Source organism: Rhinolophus hipposideros (genome assembly GCF_964194185.1).
Source record: "Rhinolophus hipposideros genome assembly, chromosome: 5".
NCBI classification, from domain to species: Eukaryota; Metazoa; Chordata; class Mammalia; order Chiroptera; family Rhinolophidae; genus Rhinolophus; species Rhinolophus hipposideros.
This window is the reverse complement of record NC_138051.1, coordinates 98,141,061-98,159,503: the sequence shown is the minus strand read 5'-3', so window position 1 is coordinate 98,159,503 and position 18,443 is coordinate 98,141,061. Positions and strand designations below refer to the sequence as shown.

Here is an 18,443-nt window from a genome sequence, read left to right as displayed (position 1 = left end):
CACACACATGCACGCACAGTCATGGGATGTAAAGTACAGCATAGGGAGCATATTCAACGATATTATAATAGCTATACATGGCGTCAGACGGGTAGTGGACTTGGTGGGGTTGTCACTTTGTGAAACGTGTAAATGTCTAACCATTATCTTGTTCTGTACACCTGTGAATTGTATACCGAAAGTATACTGAAAAAGAGTAAAAAATATATATTAAAAAAAAAAAAAAGAAAGACACAGTAAACATGAAATGTATGAGGCGCTCCCAGAGTGACAGGCACACTGTTTTATAGCAAACTTTTTTATAAGTAGGAAGAGTGCACTCTAAAATAACAATAAAAAGTATAGTATAGTAAATCTAGAAAACCAGTGACGTGGTCATTTATTATCATGTATTATGTCCGGTATATATGTACGTGTTATACTTTTAAACGCCTCGCAGCATCACCATGAGGCCATAGGAATTTTTCAGCTCCATGAATTCACAAGACCATCTTTGTATATTTGGTCTGTCGTTGACTGAAATGTCATTATGTGGCCCAGGACTGCATATGCAAAATTTACAGTCTTCTTACATCTCTATATTTTTAACAGGTGAACACAGTTGTTTTTGTCAGTCCTGACAATCTACCAGATTATTAGCTCTACACCCAAAAAAAGCCCACATAAATGTCTATGCGAGGACATTTGAATTTTTGCCTTGACGATCCGAAAAAAAAAAAAGAAAAAAAAAGCCAAGCGACAGTTCTTTTTTATCCCCCCTTAAATCAAAAGCAGGTATTTCTCTTGCACAAGACTGTCATTTGTTGCTTCCTCACTGAGAAACACAAGAACGACAGGTTGGTATTTTAAAGCATACTAAACTGGTTCAGGCATAATCCTTTTGTTCAGGATAACAAGCTTAATCATCTTTCCTCAAGAACAGTAGCTAAGGCAGATCCCTGAGCCAAACAGGCTCCTTCACCTCCCTGGGTGGCACCCCATTTATTCAGCTTTAAGTAGGAAGACGTGGAGCTGACCGCATGTGGGACGGATTTGGGGGAAGATAAGTTAGAGAGGCTTTCTTTGGTTTATGGCCTCTCTGCCCACTCTCCAATGGATCAGAAAAGAGAATTATTACACTCAGAAACACTTTATCTGCTCACTTGCTTTGAAACCCATGTAAGAATGTTTAGCTAAAGAAAAGCACATTGGAACAAAGCCGTTGGTAACAGAGATGCTAGTCACTGGGGACTCCAAACAAACTATTCAGGAGTCTCTATTCAAAGGTTTACATTATTTCCTTGACCCTTGAAACTTTCAGCCACCCTGCAGAGAAGCCTGCGTCCCCCTCCCACCCCCACTCCCGTCAAACTGGCCCTAAATCTTAACACTCTGAGTCTCTTTGGTGTGGAGGTAACCTGACCCAGACGAATTGTACAGCCCATTGTATACGGAGGGAAGGGGGACTCTGAGGGGTTGGGGGTGCACAATGCCACAGAGGAGGTCGTCCAGGGGCTCCTGGCAGGCGAGAAATTCCCAGAAACACCTGAATGCTAGATGGTTCCTCCAAAAGGCCACAAGGCTCGTAAACCACTACTGTTTCTAGTTACAGTACACCGAAACAGAATCACCATCTGGATATTGCCTAACGTACACATTTTTAGACTTAGGTTAAACAACATTCCTTCGATTGACTTTCTTTCTCAGTCTATACCCTTTGGTGCTTTGGTGTCATAGAGACAGAGCCTTGTAAGTGCCCTCAGGCACGTGTGACTGATACCTGCCAGGGCACTACTGACACAGTAGGCAAGTGCGAACCACCGAAGCTTGTAACCTATGTTACGAGCGCTACATCTCTGGGGAGTGTGAATTCTACACTTGCACGGTTCACTTAGTGAGCTTGGCCACACACGGCTCTCAAAGAGGAGTGAAATCATCAGAGGCTGTGCTCTTGAGGACGTCAGAAGGGAAAGTGTGGAAAGAAGTATATGTGGTAAACCCCAAAAAGACATGAGGGGAACACCATGGGAGGGTCCCAGACTGCCATATCTGGATGTGGGGGGCATAGAAAAGATAGGGAAATACTTCACCATGTGATCGGGTAGCATTTTACAGTTCACAAAGCACAGGCACACACTGACGCACCTGCAAGGATGAGGAAGGCCCCTGCCCAGAACGGAACACCGAGGCCACCAAGGTCGATGGTCTGTCCCCAGATCTGAAAGGAGCCACCACTACATTTGGATTTGGTCGGGGGTTTTTTGGATTGGATTTTGAAGAGCTGAATCCTAGAAAGCAGAAACTTGGTTCAAATCAACAAATAATTTTGAGGGCCTCTGAAGGCTGCAGAACAGGAAAAGCATAAGGCCTGAGATCTGCCCACTGAGAGCTGTGCGTCCTTGCGGAATGACTTAACCCTTAGTTCCTCTGTTACGAGAAAGGCCAGCCCCAGTTATGCCATGGGACTGTTGCAAGGACGGAAGGAGAAACGACAACAAAACAAGAAGCTGTAGATAGTAAGCAGATGTGAAGCATCACTGTTCCTTTTCACAAGCCCAATGCCAGCCCTTGTTAATGGCAGACACTCCAATTCCGAAGGAAGGAAGGGAGGAATGGCAGGACGGAGGGAGGGAGAGAGGGAAGAAGGAAGGAAAGAAGGAAGGGAGGAAGGGAGGGAGGGAGAGAGGGAGGAAGGAAGGAAGGAAGGAAGGAAGGAAGGAAGGAAGGAAGGAAGGAAGGAAGGAAGGAAAGAAGGAAGGAAGGAAGGGAGGCATTGAGTAAAGTCAGTCAACTCTGAACTTGGCTTTCTCGGGACAGAACTTGGCATATCTGGCTGCTTGGTTCTGCAGGCCCTTGGCTGGCTCTAGAGGACACCGTGACAGGTGACAGTGGTACAATGGCCTCACGGTTCCCTCAGAGGCCCCATTCAGCAATAAGCCAGGCTTTCTGCTGAATGTCAGCCAGATGTGGGGCCACTGCCCATGGATAGAGAACGCAGGGAACACCCATGGGCAGAGTCTCATCAGCAGCGCCCTGGGCAGCGTGCCAGCTTGGCTCCCAGGTCCCACCAGTCCACAAACCCTTCCTTAAAGCCTCTGGGGCTGAAACGCCTCTGAATTCAGGTTCTGACTGCAGAATGAAGCATGGAGCATATTCCATACATCACCCCAAACCCCCAGGAGGGTCTGGGGCTGCACCTGTAACCACACTCAAAAATACCTCTACAGAAAAGCAGAAAAGAAATGGTTTATATGAAAAGAAATTCATACAAACCATTAAAAGCCCCATGTTTCAGTTCAGATGAGCCCCCCCCCACACCCCCACAAAATGATTCGTATCAGGCCAAGTCTACCAAATGAGTCACACAACAAATTGGGTTTTCAGAGCCTGCCGGAGTTTGAAATCCCAGCTAAGGGATGGTGGGCTGACTTAGAAGCTACAGTTCTCAGACCTCAGGGCTATTGGGTCCCAAGGCATCTGAGATAAACCTCAGGGCAGGGACGGACAGGCTGTGTTTCAGCCCATGCTGCAGCCAGAATGGGGACATGCCAGAGGAAGGACGTACCACTGCAAAGCCTGCGATCTCCCACCTCTGAGATACCGCATACTGCGACTTGAGAAGAATTTAAAACAAACAAAAACAAGAAAAAAAACAGGGCAAGGCCCTTTACCCAGGATGTGGCCCCGAAGAAGGCAAACGTTTGGTAAACATATTTAAGCAGAGAAGGAAATTTACAGTTTTAAGAAAATGTTATGGAACCCTGTAAGTAATCTTGTCCTACCTTCTATTTTGTACACCCAGATTTTTGAATGTCAGGTTTTCTTAAAGCAGGGTGTATCAATAAGTAGTTTTCAAGGTCCAAGAAAAAAACAACAAAATTGGCAGAACGAAAGATGCTATTATAAGTATTATATTTACTTTTTAAACGAAGTGCCGTTATAAAGGCAGATTACCAGCTCATGGGGATATTAGCGTGAATACATCCATAGAAGACCACATGGCCTCGTTCACAGAGCCCAGGTTTCGTCAGACCTGTGTTTGAGATCCGTCCCTCACTGAACGGTGTGGCCTTGGTGACGTTACTTAACAGCCAACCGTTGGCCTGACCGTCTGTAGAACGAATGTGATAAAACAGCATTTGACTTAACCTTAGAGTCTGGTCGTGAGAAGTAAATGGGAAACAGATCTGAGGGTGCTTTTAAAGCTATAAAATGTGAGAGCAGAGACTGGTTTCCATTGGGTTATGTGTTAAGGTTAGTAAATGAAATGAAAGCAGTGTCTCTAAATCACTCTTGAAAATTTCCTTAGTCCACAGTGTCTGGCAGACGTGGCTGTCTGTAAACTGCAGCGTCTCTCAAGAGACCCCCCCAGTGCTGGAATGGACTGCAGTGGGTGGCCCATGTTCAGAAGCCATGTCAAACAACAACAACAAAAATAGTCATCTAAGCGAAATACAATTGTATCAGTATACACAGGGGTGCAAAAAAAACGTACACACATTTTAAGAGATGTTATCTGTGTATTACTTTTCGAAGTTGAACTGAATTCCGTAGCAATGCATAGCCTGACGTTGGCTCAAAAGATGGCGTTAATCAAATGAACGGTAGCGTCATTCAGTGTATTACACTTTTAAAATAGTTTTTTCCTTTCTTAAAATGTGTATACATGTTTTGGACACCCTCTGTATTGTTTTCCGCCAGGTATGTACACCCAATCTATTGTGCAATAACGAAGGGGTTTTGCTACACACGACTGCGAGTTACCCCCCTGCAGTGACGAGGAAGACTGTCCCGGGTAACACTGCAACACTTTGCAGGATCAGAAGCTCTCCCTAGCCTTCCATGACTGAAAGATGGCATGGCCCTCTGTATAATCTCACTATTTGATTTCTCATTCCACAAGCATCTGTGGAACACACACGAGTCGCAGGGCACCGTGCAGACAACGGAAGGGCGCCCCATGTAAAGACAATCCCGGGTCCCTACCCTCAGGGAACGCACTAGCTGGCAGTGGACACAAAAGTTACACAGTTAACCATTATGCCAGGTGGACTGAACCGAGCACCAAGTAGAGGTTTCCATAATCTGGAAACGCAGAGGAAAGACCAGTCACCCCGGTAGACCGGGGGAGACTTCTGCAGGCTGCGTCCCCAGGATGAACTGTATTTCAGTACGGGAACAGGAGGGAGGGGGGAGGGGGTGACAGGACATGACTACAGAGCCATGGGAAATCTCGGCACCCGGAGGAACAACGCACCCAAGTAGGCAGCAGGATGTGCTAAGACCCCAACTCCAACATTGATGGGATTCCTACGTGGCTTCGGGAACTAGGATACATTAATGTAACTGCAACCACCAAAACACAAAGGCGACTTGAATACTGAAGAGTAACATCTACATTCTGGACGACACTGCCGGGCCCCTCGTGCTCGCCCTCTAGACCCTCTCTCCTGTTCTCTGCTCCATCCTCTGTGCGAGGGGGGCTGCCCGAGTGTGTGCGGGGGGGAGGCTGTAACATGCTCCCTGCTCTCGGCTTCCCTCTGGGTGTGACCAACAGGGCACAGAGCAGCAGATAGGAGGAAGGGAGGAGAGTGGAGTCAGGGCGTTTATTCCTCAGCTTCTTCATAATTAGCAGAATCAAGACCTGTGTCTCCAAAGCCCGTTGCTTTGAACCTCAGGGAAAGTAAGTTGGTGATAGATTGCAGCAGGTCTTAAGAGAAATGCACGTAATCTTTTCTACTAATTCTCAAGAGTTCACGATTTATTTTGGACATGTGTGTCCTATGCCTGCTTATCTTTTTCAACAGCTCTACGAACGAGACGCTCCAATCAGACATTCATGTCAGAGGACTGCACCAAATGTGCAACTGCAATCTTTACACAAAACAAAACAAACAAACAAACAAAACTCAGACAGTCAGAGATCTTCCAAGCCCAGAGCCTTCCTAGATCACGGGTCCCACGTCTCTGTTTCCTGTCTGGGAGTCTTAGCTAGTAGGGAGAGCACACATGCCTTTGGTGATCAGAAGGCATATGTCACGGAATTTCTTTAGCAAACATATGACCCTCATCATTTTTCCAAACTGCTCTAAATTTTTTCCACCTCCCCCATTCCTACGAGAGCTTAGACACTTGTCAGCATTCTCTGCTGTCAGAGCAGGCTTTGTCGCTGTTCGCTGGGTGTAAAGGGCAGTGAGCAGCCTGAGCCCCACTTCCAGGATTCTGCACCATCCTCCTTGACCCGGCCTTGTACTGACGCCAGCCTGGGGGAAAGAACACACGATTTATTACAGGGATTCCAGAGATAAGACGCTTAGACTTTACACGGGCCGAGCAGAGCTGCTGGCAATGCATGTGGGTGTGGTCTGGTGACACCCCAGAAGGAGTTCTGTGCAGCCTTGAAGTTCGAGGTTAATTAACACAGTCTTTGCCCCCGGCTTTGAACACTTAGTGAGACATTGTTCACTTTGGGATTCTATAACTTCATGAAACTGTAGCTTGAGCAAAGGGTTCTGCAAGTGACATCACAGAAGGACACACACCGTGATTCCACTTACATGAAGGACCTAGAGCTGTCAGAGGCACAGGCACAAAAAGTAGAACTGGGGTGGCCAGGGGCGGGGAGGGGAGAATGGGAGCTAGTGTTTAATGGGGACAGAGTTTCAGTTGTGCAGGATGACAAGCGTTCTGGAGATGGACGGTGGTGATGGTGGCACAGCAATGTGAGTGCACTGAATGCCACCAAACCACACGCTTGAAAATGGTTAAAATGGTAAATTTTATGTTATGTGTATTTTGCAAGAATTGAAATTTTAAAAAGCGTTCTGAGAAAAGTAAAAGAATGATTTGTAGGATAAGGCTGCTGCAAAAAAGCCGAGCGACTAGCGCTGTTAATACAAAGACCGAGCCGTTTCACCAACACTCGCTTACAGCAGTTGGACTGGGCTACAAACAGCGAGCGTGAAAACCTCCCACACAGGCAATTATCAGACCAAAATGACCATTTGCTATTTCCACTCTGAAATGGCTCACTCTCTGGTCCAGCGCAAAGGTACCAAGGGCACATAGCACGGTCCCCCAACAGCTGGGCTCTGCAGTGCAGTGACAGGTGAGGTTTGGGGCCTGGGGACACACTGCACTGCATCTAAATGAAACCCAAGCCAGGGAAGGCTTCGCAGGGCATGGGAGCTGGGTCTTAAAGGATGAGGAGTTCATGAGGGTTAGAAGGACTGGGTAAGTATCACTACAGCCAAGGCAGAGAGCACCGTACGTGGATGCATGTAGCCAGCCTGCCACATTCACACGCTACTGAAGCCCAGGATGGTGGGATCCAAGGGCACCTGGAGGAGAGGCTGCCCTGGGTCAGGGGAGCAGGCGGGAGGCAAGTCACAGACTGCCCTGTGCCCTTGGAGCTATGGGGAACTTCCGAGGGACTTTGGGCATTCAGATCAACGAGATTTCTGCTTTAGAAAGTGTGGACGTGTGTAATTTCAAGGGAAACATGGTGACAAGGAAATTTGTTCAGAGACCCCACAGCCATCCAGTGAAAGGAACTCAGATCTGAACTAATAATTAGCGTGCGGCCTCTCCTAGGAGCAAGAGGCAGACCGCTAGCCTCTCCCAAGCCCCCATCATGCCTACGATCGTTCCCATGTTTTAAGCCATCATTCATTCATTCATCAAACATAACTGAGCACCTAGTATGCTGAGGACAGTGGAGCCAGAATGCCTGGGTCCAAATGCCAGTTCTGACAAGTACTGGCCCATTACTTAAACTTTGGGGCCTTCGTTTTCCTCACCAGTCAAAACGGAGATGATAACAATAGTCACCTCAAAGGGGCTCAGAGGGGGTGGCAAGGACTGAACGGGGTATACCTGTAAGGGCTCAGCCCGCGTGCCACCTGAGGCTGCTCAGTGAAACATCCAGAACTGTCCGTGTTCCTCCTCCCCTGCCATTTTACACACATACACGTGGTACCCGGCACTGGGGGGAGGAAGATGAATGAGACCCGGCTCCTCCCTCGGAAAAGCTCAAGGTCTGCAGGGCAGACAACAACTCTGTGGAGTTGGAGCTACCATCAAGTACAAGATGCGGTCGGAACACGTATTTTTATGTCATTAAATTATATCAATTCAGTAAAAGGCCATTCTCAACAAAGGCACAGGAACGCCACAGCAAGCAGCGCGTTAGTCCTGAGAGCAGTGGAGTGGGGCGATCCAGCTTCTTTACTTTCTAAAGGACTCATTTGGTGAAGCCAAGCGAACGGCATTACCTGCCTTCCATCGCCCATTCAGTCCCCGGGGAGCAGCGTCCACGGTTTACACACAGGATGGTTGAGCATTACAAGTGACTGACAGTAGAGGAAGCATGGCCACTGAGTTCTGTTCCTAAGGATCCTCAACAGTTTATGACGCTGTAATTGGGGCTGAAATGTATAATAATGCCAGAGCAGAAGAGAGTCCTAGCTCTGCCCTACTGTTTCTCGACCAGAGCATAGTTTTCTAAGAATGGTAAAATTCTGATTCCATCAACTAACTTGATGGGGGGAGGCTGGTTTAACAGTCTAACCTTTTTTTACTGCTAAAAACATGGATTTGGCCAAGAAGTACTTCACTGTGTCCACTACGTTGGCTGCAAATCATCTGTTTTAAGCTTCTTAAACTGCCAAACACTTTTTGCAAATGTTTCCGCTTACTGATTCCAGTGACCCAGTGTCCAGCTGGAGGTATTCTATAATGCTGTGCACATGAGTTTTGAGGCCATCAGGCCAGCGTCCTCACTCTCCCACATTCGTCTGTGTCCAGGTTTTACCCATAATGTTCCCTCGCCTAGAATGCCTTCTCTTCTGAATGCCTAAGTCTACTAGTTCTTTGATGGGGGAAAGAGTCAAGCGTCACACGTATGTATACGTGCATATACACACCACTTGCACATGTACATATGTGAATGTGTATGGATACCTACATGTGTGATACCTCACATATGAATATATAAATATTGTTCCAAGCGTGCAGAAAAGCAGTGTGAGGCTTTCTCTGTTTAACCACCATTTACTGCACACGTGTTCCACGCCAGGCAGTTTGCCAGGCGTGTGTGTTTGAGGAGGCGCTATAAAAAACAGAAGATTGTCCCTGGTTTCACTGATATTCACCAGAGAACCCATCATGTGCCAGGCATGGCAGAGGCGCAAAGACACAAAGATGGTGACTGGGACCGCCATCTGCCTGTAAGGTGGTGACGTTTAATGGGAGATCAGAACATAAGCCACGAAGGCAGGCCTCTGGGATAACTGTGAGGCAGAGGTTTATGCTAAGTAAGCACGCGGCCACCAAGGAGGGACACCTCACTGTACTCAGGAGCCAGGGACGGTGGCAGGTGAAGGAGCGGGGAGGCGGCTGAGACAGGCAGCCACCCCTGAAGGGGCTTGCGTGCCAGTGTGGGAGGGAGGGATGCTGAGGCCTTGCAAAGAGGAGGCTTTATGACAAGGTCGGGCTTCCAGAAGGAGCCTTCTCAATGTCTAACTTCTCTGTAGGTGAGCTCATCTGCGCCATGGATTCAGTTACCACCTATGTACTCATGGCTCTCAAATTTTTTCTCTCCAGTCTAGACGTCTCCTGGGCTCCAGAGCCTACATCCCACAGCCTACTCAGCCCCTCAGCTGGTATGTGCCACAAGCCTGCCACTCCACGAACCCAAACCGAACCTTGTCTGTCCCTCTGGCTCTTTCAACTTCGGCGTCCCACACTCGCTTAGGAGAATGGGCCAGAAGCCTGGCTGCCTCTCCTGGCTCCCAGTGGCACAAGCCCAGGTGAGTCCTAAGTCCCCTCCAGTGGAAACCCCCCTGGCCTCTCCCTGGCTCACACCACAGACTCCCACCTCTCTGACCCCTGCCCTTCCAGCCCACGCTCCACACTGCAGGCAGAGCCCTCTATCAGAACTCCTGGAAATGTGACCAACCACTCCCTTGCCTCAAAGTTCTCCGCCACATTCTTTCTGGTCCGCAGAATAAGACCAACCTGTGAACATGGCCGAGAAGCTTCACAGGACCTTCCCAGCCTCATTTAAGACGCTCTGCTCCTTTTGCTTTCACCATCTGAGACTTTCTTTCAATTTCCAAAAGGCCCTTTCCCCTCAGGGCTTCCTAAACACACTCCCTTAGGTGGTCTGGAATGTTCTCCCCTCCCTCTGCCAACCCCTTTCTACCCGTCCCAGAAAAAAAGGGCTCCCCAGATCTTCCTTAGGGCGGCCCAACACACACACATGCCCCAGCAAGTGCCGAGCAGCATTCTACCACCGCTCCTCACACTTCTTCTTCGGACCACCTACCCCCGGGGTCTTTAAATAACCGACTGTGAACACAGGGTTGAAGGTTGGCTCCCAATGAGCAAAGCAGGCTTCCTGTGTGTCGTGGGAACCTCCATCCCTGTAATAGCAGTGCGGTGGGCCCTCACTGCTTATTTAATTAAAAAAAGGAACAGACTGGAGGGGCGGAGACTGGAGGCAGAAAGACTAGTTTGGGGCTGCTGTTTTTAAAAAGCAAACAAAAACCCAGATGAGAACTGATGAGGGTCTGACCTACAGCAGAAGCGACAGACTATCAGATAATTGGGCAGCAGAATCTGCAGGACTGATTGAGATGGGAGGGTGGGGGAAAGAGGAGCCTGGGATGATTACTGGGGAAATCTAATATTTCTGGGGAAGACCACGTGTTACACATTTTTAATTGTCCGATGCACACTGCAGGTAGCCTTTCGAAATTGGTTCCATCTGCCAGGTGGACTTAAAGGACTCTTTCCATGAATACTTGCCTCACCGTTTCCATCCTCATTGCCTTTAACTGTGAGCTGCCCATTGACCTTGAAAGGTTATTTGTGGGCATTATTCACAGTCCACGACAGGAATGCACAGGCCTCTGGTGCCCAGAATGAAGGACACAGCCAGTCGTGGGCCACACCGCAATAAAGGCATGCTCTGGCAGCCACCCTCAGAGGGCCCGACACGCAGCTGATATGCCCTCCCTCTGCAGGTGCCGAAGGTCTCCTATCAGATTCCCACCTGGCTCTTGCCCTTTGGCATCACCCACACCTGTGGGTCCAAACTTCCCCTCCACAGTGGGGGTAGATCACTAAAGACAGAGTTTAAAGCTGGCAGAATAAACATACCATTGCATTTTAAGACACAACCAAGTAGTCTGCAAAAATGTGGTTTTCCATACCAACAGTATTTTCCAGTAAAGATACAGCTTTAGAGGAAACAAAATTGGAAGTATGCCTACTTAGCTTTTAATTAAAAAGTAAGTACTTTAAAGGACGGTAAACTGTTCTCAAGAGCTATTTCTTCAGAGCAAACCAAACAGGATTGCCTTGCTTCTCCTGGCACCAGGACACCTTCCAGCACCAGGACGACGTCAAGACAAATGTGCTGCTTTCAGCGGAATATTTAATTTATGTCAAACATCTAGTGAGAAAAACACGAAGTTTTGTGGGCGGAAGTTGTATTGATAATAATTATACAACATTTAGAGTTTACAGCATACTTCTTTTTAAAAGCAATGCTTCTGATGACACTGAAAATATTTTGCTAATACGAGAAAGCTGCTATTAATAAAGTAGGATTTTAAAGATGAATAATATTTTTCCTGAAAAAGATTTTTGTATATTGTACAAAATACCACTGACTTTAAGTGCTTGGAGAAACCACCTTACTGATAAAGACAATACTTTAGTGCACAATTTTCAATGCTTTCCGGGATTCACTTTTTCATGCTCCTACTTTTATAGCATGAACAGACTGTCACACTAGCAACAAAGATGTCATTTCTCTTTTCTTATCCACCTTCCACTCAAATAAAATGTTTTTTTTATTTGAGAGAATACATGAAAGGCTTATACCACCTCAGAAATGAACAATAACCAACTAATGGTTACTTTTTAAACACAGTTTTGTGAATCTTCCACCGAAATGCTTGGGTTTGTTTCTAATGTCATAAATGCTTGTGGTCTGGCTGTAAAACAAATTCCTTGCTGGGTGGAGCACCAGTGCACCGATTAGAAATTCTTGCCTCACGTGGGTGCCTGCTCTGTGCTTTTCCGTGAAAGCATTTTCTTCCAATTTTGCTATTACAGAAAGCCAAGTAGGTCTTCTGTCACCACGTGAGGACGCAAAAGAGGTTTGAAGATACATCATATCGTTGAATGCAGATGACTTCCTCCCAGGAATTCCTGGATCCTGTTTTAAATCCAACTATTTGCCAACTTGAAAATCTTATCGTAATCATGGGTAAGAGAAAGCCATCAGTATTACAGATGCCATAAGATGTTTAAGATCTTAAACAAATTATTCTTAATTCCTCAAATATACATGCTTGGAAGTTAAAACAATTTTCCATTTCAAAACCAGAAAAAATAAATGGCAGTTGCTCAAAAGATTATCACAGTGACTTCAAAATGTGACTGGGAGCAGCAGACAGTGTGGACTTGACTTGCCATGGTTATTAACGAGTAGCACCTGCAGGAGAAGAAACCCAGCTACATCAGAGAACTGCTAGATACATTACATACAGGCTTTAGAAGGAATATAAGGTCTCTCATGACACCTTCCAAGGTAAGATGGAAGAAAGGTTATTAACCAGAATCATAACCCTTTAAGGCAATGACTTCCATGTTATTATAACACTGTAATATGTTATATGAGTCCTGGGATTATTTACAGCAATATAACACAGATTATGATTGTGTTATAATCTGATAGGGTTCTGCCTGCTGGAGAAAACTCACCCTCAAAAAGAAAAGGTAAAAGAAAAGAAACGGCTTAACCATAGTACATGTGAAACAGACAAGAAGAATTTTAGGTGAGAATCAGTAAAATGTAACAACGTCAAGTGGCAAGCAAAAGAGCTAATATGGTCTTGGGCAGCATTATTAGAAGTATAGACTTTAGAATAAGGTAGGTGAAGTATCCTGCTTCACTCTGCTCTGTTTAGCAATCATGCCTGGAATGCCTCATTCAGTTGGGTCAAATTTTAAAAGGCATATAGACAAAAGGAAACAAGTGTAGCTCATGCAAACCAGAATGATTAAGGGTTTAAAGTTATGTCATATAAGGAATTTTTTTTTGATGGTAATGTTTAGCTAGAAGACTTGAGAAAGAGCTATCACAATTGTCTTCAAACATGTGATGACCTAGTATACGGAAAAGAGATTAAACCTATTCTCTATGGACCCAAGGGGCAGAACTTGGGCCAAATTTTGACTGGACAAAGGAACTGACAGTCTGAACTGTCTGAAGAAGAAATGGATTGCATGGAGAGATAGTGAGTTCCCAGTCCCCTTGGAAACTGCTCAAGCATGGGTTGAATACCCTTTGGAACAATCCCTCCCCCTCCAGCAGACTTCAAGGCCTGGAAGGGTGGGTGGACTGAATCAGGGGAAGGGAGGGGGCGGGACAGGAGGCCAGAGCACTGCCTCCTCCCACTTCAGATGGAGCAGCCCAGTATTTATCTGCTTTACATGTGGGTTCCTGGGTAAGCTGTACCTTGAAGAAACTGTGCAAAGGCTTAAGAAAATAAACCAGGAGATGAGATTACCTTTAAGTCCCTTCAAATGCTGAGATTCTTACAACCTATGGCAGCTAAGCAGGGGTGTGCACTGATACTTTGGTGAGCTGTGGCTGGTGAAAGTACTGAAAGTGACACAGAAATAAAATGGCAACATTTTGTTCTTTGCACTCACTCCTTTCCCTCTTTCATCCAGTTCCTTAATTGCCTACTCTTTTATCAGCACGGTATAATAAAAAGAGCTTGATATTTAGACGTCATAAAATTCAGATCCTCAAAAATGTTAAATCCAGAGTTATGATATAACCCAGCAATCCTATTCCTAGGTATCTTCCCAAGACAAATACAAACATCTGTACACATGACAATGTTCATAGCCGCATTATTCACGATAGTCAAAAGGCAGAAACGCCACAAATGTCGGTCAACTGGAGAATGTATAAACGAAATGCAGTCTTCCATAAAATGGAATATTATTTGGCCATAAGAAGAAATGAAGTACTGACCCACACGCCACAACTTGGATGAACCTTAAATCATTATGCTAAGTAAAGGATGCCAGACACAAAAGGTCAATTATGGATTGATTCCATTGATATTAAACATCCAGACTCTAAAGAGATAGAAAGTAGGTTCACAGTCATCAGGGTCTAACGTGATGGGGGAAAGGGAGTACGTGCTACTAAGTCCGGGGGTTTCTTTTGGGGATGATAAAAATGTTCTAAAGTTAGATAGTGGTGATGTTTGCACAATTCTGTCAATATACTAAAAGCCACTTAATTACATACTTTAAAAGGGTGAGTTTTTATGGTATGTGAATAATATCTCAATAAAGCTGTTATTAAAACAGAAAAGATTTGGACTGGTATCCAAGCCTTACCAGCTGTGTGACCTTATAAAGTTACCAGACCGCCTTAAACCTCGGTTTCCTTATATATAAAAGAAGGTGGTAATACTACCTACCTCAAGGGAGGTCTTCAAAGAAAATATGGAGTAAAGGATGGTAATTCCAAAATCATAAATTGATAAATTATAGCTTTTCTCCACTTTTCAGCAATTGCAGCTTTTCTTAGAGCAATAAAAGAAGTTTGTGATTTCTAGCCCACTTTACAGAGTTCTAACTACTCGGAAGAAAATGCACAAATTTTCCACTTAAAAGAGAGAGCCAGTATCTAAAAGATGAAAATAACTAGTCTTTTCAGGAGCCTAGATACTGCCTAATTTACATTTTGCAGACACAGCAAGAAGAAAAGTTTAAGGGGAAGATAGAAATTTCATTCATTAGAACAAAGCTTTCTCCTGCTCCCTTCTCATTTGTATACCACCTTCTATCTTTAGCTCTCCAGGAAGACGTTAAGTGTGACAGTCATCCAAATAATAAGTATGGGTTGTATTTTTCTGAAGTTAATATATCACTATGACTTTTTAGTTCCTGCCACTATCAAAAGCATGGGGCGTACTCAACATATGAAAATTCTTGAGTTCACATATTATGCTGTTGTAGTCTTGCCATTGTAATGTAAATCTCTAATTTAAGAAGAAAAAAATGTTTCAATGTAGCTAATAAAATAACCAAATGTTTAACTTAGCTCTTGGTGAAATGGTGTTTCTGTGACCCACTGCTTTAACTGAATCACCATAGTAATCAACTGAATTGCATTCATTTACATTTTCACTTAGGGGAAGCCTCTTAAAATGAATAATTTCACATCAAAACATCTGTTGCATAAGACATCATCAGTTAACATTCATTTCTGCCCCACAGACTATTTATTCTTGCTTTAGACTTAATTCATAAGGTAACCAAAAAATAATAAGTAACAGAGCTAAGAACTTTTTGAGAAAAGTAATTCAACAGTTACGATTTACTCAATTGTATATTGAAGTGATCTTATTGTTTGATTCTAGTTAAAGTAGTTTTTCTTTAAACTGTTACCCATACAATACTAAGAGCTGGTTTTCACTTTCTTCTAGATACCATTACCAGTAAAATACCTTACCAATATCTCTAAACTACCAATTAACACCAAAAGGCAGAAAACCAAAAAATTCAAGTAGAGATGTGCAGGTCAGCTTCATGACTAAACCGCTATTTATGTACAATATGACCAGGCCCTCAAACAACTGCTCAAATAAAAATATCTAGGCTCATTTCATAACCTAAATCAAACTGTCAACATATATGACCACATATGAATTTTTAAAAAGCCTGGAAATCATTTAATTTTTCAGCCACATGCCTTGCACAACTAACACAGGGGGAATTCTATCACAAGCACGTAGGAGGTGGTACTACCTCTTACATCAAAAATAGTAATTCAAATATGATTGATTATAAGGCAATTAAGGAAGCTAGCCAAAATTTAATTGAGAACGCCATTCAACCTACTGGAGAGTAAAACCATTCCCATGACTCTAAGGGATTCCAGGGGTCAGCGGAGTACCAAGTACTCTCCATCTGCCTGATCACCTTCCGAGGATCAAAACCCACAGGGGTTCTTCTCTGGGATGGCTGTTAAATGTGAAGAGCGTCAAAACTTTCATTCCACTGAAAAGGGCATTACTAAGTTCCTGAAGGCCTGCCTGTGATTGACATGAAAGTATAAGCTGCCAAAACTATCAGAATATACCCCTTTCCATGAAACAGATGATAAATTTCACCAGAGATTAAAATATCATTATAGAGGAGGAATCAACACACTCACTAATCTTTATTGCTACAGCTAATACCTACTATTTGCAAACAGGTGTTAAATAGCTATAAAAGTTCCCCTAAGTCACACTTACAATTGCAAAATAAATAGCTGGAGTTGTCAAAGCGTCTAGAATTCCAAATTATTCCATCTGCACGACAGACAGATTCTATAAAATGTTCATATTTTTCCCCGTTACAAATTTTTGGGGCCCTCTGATAAAGCAATAAATCCAAGATGTAAAAAAAAAATTTGTTGTTAATTTTTGTGCATGAATTATCACACATCATGTTCTGATAAAATATGTAATGTGCTGTGAAACTCCTTTTCATGCCTGCTTTAGTGAGACTAAAATCTTTCAGGCATGTAGGATTTTATATTTTTTTAAAAGATGCCATATTGGTAGCTATTCATGTTTCCTTCCTGGAAAAAAAAAAATACAACAACAAAAATCTATCACCCCGTAAACAGAATAAGTGGAAACACTTTTAAGGTAGGTCCATTTGCGTGTGCATTTAGATTGCACTCAACCGGGATGCTTCCATCAAAGTGAATGGATGCTGAGGGTCCATCCGTAACAAACACAGTGTGCACGCTCCTAGGAGTGTTTTGTTATTAAGTGATTTGTTTGCCGAGTTCTCCATCCAGACCTTTCCAAACAGATGTGAGTTTGGAAGCAGAACGCAACACGTCCCCGGAGCCCGGGGGTGGCCGGGCCTCCCCACGCGCTGCGCGGCGGGTGCGCTCCTGCGGGTGGCGCCGGGACCAGCCGCCCCGCGCGCACTGGCCGGAGCTGGGGCTGGGCAACGGCGGCGGGGCGGGGGCGGGGGCGCGGCGAGCCCGGCCCCCGGCCCGCGGCCCAGCACAATGCGCCCCGGCGGCGGGAACCGCGCGCCCCTCCGCCGCAACTTTGCGCGGCCTCCCCGGCCGCCCGGCCTCGCCCCTCGGCCCGGCCCCGCCGCGGCCCCCGCCCTCCCGGCCGCCGCCGCCGCTCACCGTTGCAGAACTGGAGCAGCGAGGACGTGTCGTACAGGCTGCTGTAGCTCGAGAAGCCGTCCTCCATGCTGAGGCCGCCGGGCAGCGCCCGCTCCCCCGGCCCGGCCGCGCTGCCGCCGCTCACCCCCACACTGAGCCGCCCGAGCCGCGGCCGGCGCTTGGCGCTGGGGCCGGCCCTGCTGTGGCGGCCGCTGCCGGTTACCATGGCAACCCCGGGCCCGCCGCCGCGGCCGCGGGAGCCGAGCCGCTCTGCTCGCCAGGGGGCGCCCGAGGCGGGGACGTGGCCGGGCGGGGCCGGGGGCGGAGCCGCGGGCCAGGCGGAGCCTGCCGGGTCCCCAGAGCCGGGGCGGGCGTGCTGCCGGGCGGGCGGGGAGGCTGCGGGAGCGCCGGTCCAGGTCCGCCTCCTCCAGGAGGGCCGGGCGATGGGGGCGAGGGGACAAAGGCGAGCTGGGGGGCAGCGGCGAGCGGGAGGGGGCGGGGAGCCCTCCCTCGGGCTTTACACTCTCCCTTGGCCAGGGCCCCTTCCTGCGACGCCGAAGCCCGCGCTCCCCGGAGGCGCTGTCCCCGCGCCCGCCCGCAGCTCCAGGACCAAACATGGACAACTGGAGAGCCCGATTCAGCTGCCTTTCCACCTCAGAGCAACTCCGCTTTCGGCCACGTCCCGCGAGGCGCGCCCGCCCCCCTTCCCCCACTGCCTTCCTCCGCAGCAGCGCCCTGTCTCCAGGGAGCATTAGCACGCGGCTCATAGCTAGGCTTGTACCTTTGCTCACGCGTGGGGAAAGATGCGGCTTCCCACTTCGAAAGGGGGCCGTTGTGCTTTTGCGCTGGAAAGTCCAGGCGTTTAAAGGAGCGAAGACGTCTGCGCTGTTCTCTCCCTCATCTGACCAGCCCCCGGGGAGCACGTTTGTTACATTACACACTTGTTAATTGGTTGCGGGACCCAAGGAAATCTGTACTCTAGCTCAGAAAGAGGACAAAATCTCACAGCAGGAGAAACACACAAATCCACCCGTTGGTAACTTTGCCACTCCACACACACAGGCTACGCTGATGATACAAGTTTCACTACCTGTCGCCTTAAGTAAAGGTGCTTGTCAACGACGAGAGAGTTCTTGGATTGGATGATCTTCTGGCTTGGTCCAGAAAAGACTGCATAACAGTTGTGCTCCTTGTTGCACGATAGTTAGAATCATTTACATGTAAAAATCGGAGTGATTTC

At 46.6% G+C, this 18,443-nt stretch overlaps 1 protein-coding gene across 5 annotated transcripts in view; it reads right to left on the bottom strand.

Annotated features, from left to right (window-relative positions):
• EML1 (EMAP like 1) overlaps window positions 1-18,443 on the bottom strand; it is a 163,043-nt gene that overhangs the window by 96,655 nt on the left and 47,945 nt on the right. The window contains exon 1 of one of the 5 annotated variants that reach the window (XM_081050116.1): window positions 17,225-17,403. The exons of 2 other annotated variants lie outside the window; for them this stretch is intronic. In XM_081050116.1, coding sequence (XP_080906242.1) covers window positions 17,225-17,291 — 67 coding nt within the window. In that variant the 5' untranslated portion in view covers window positions 17,292-17,403. Of the gene's footprint in view, window positions 1-17,224; window positions 17,404-18,443 lie in introns of those variants that run through there. 2 more of the 5 variants (XM_081050118.1, XM_081050120.1) reach the window with 2 other exon arrangements.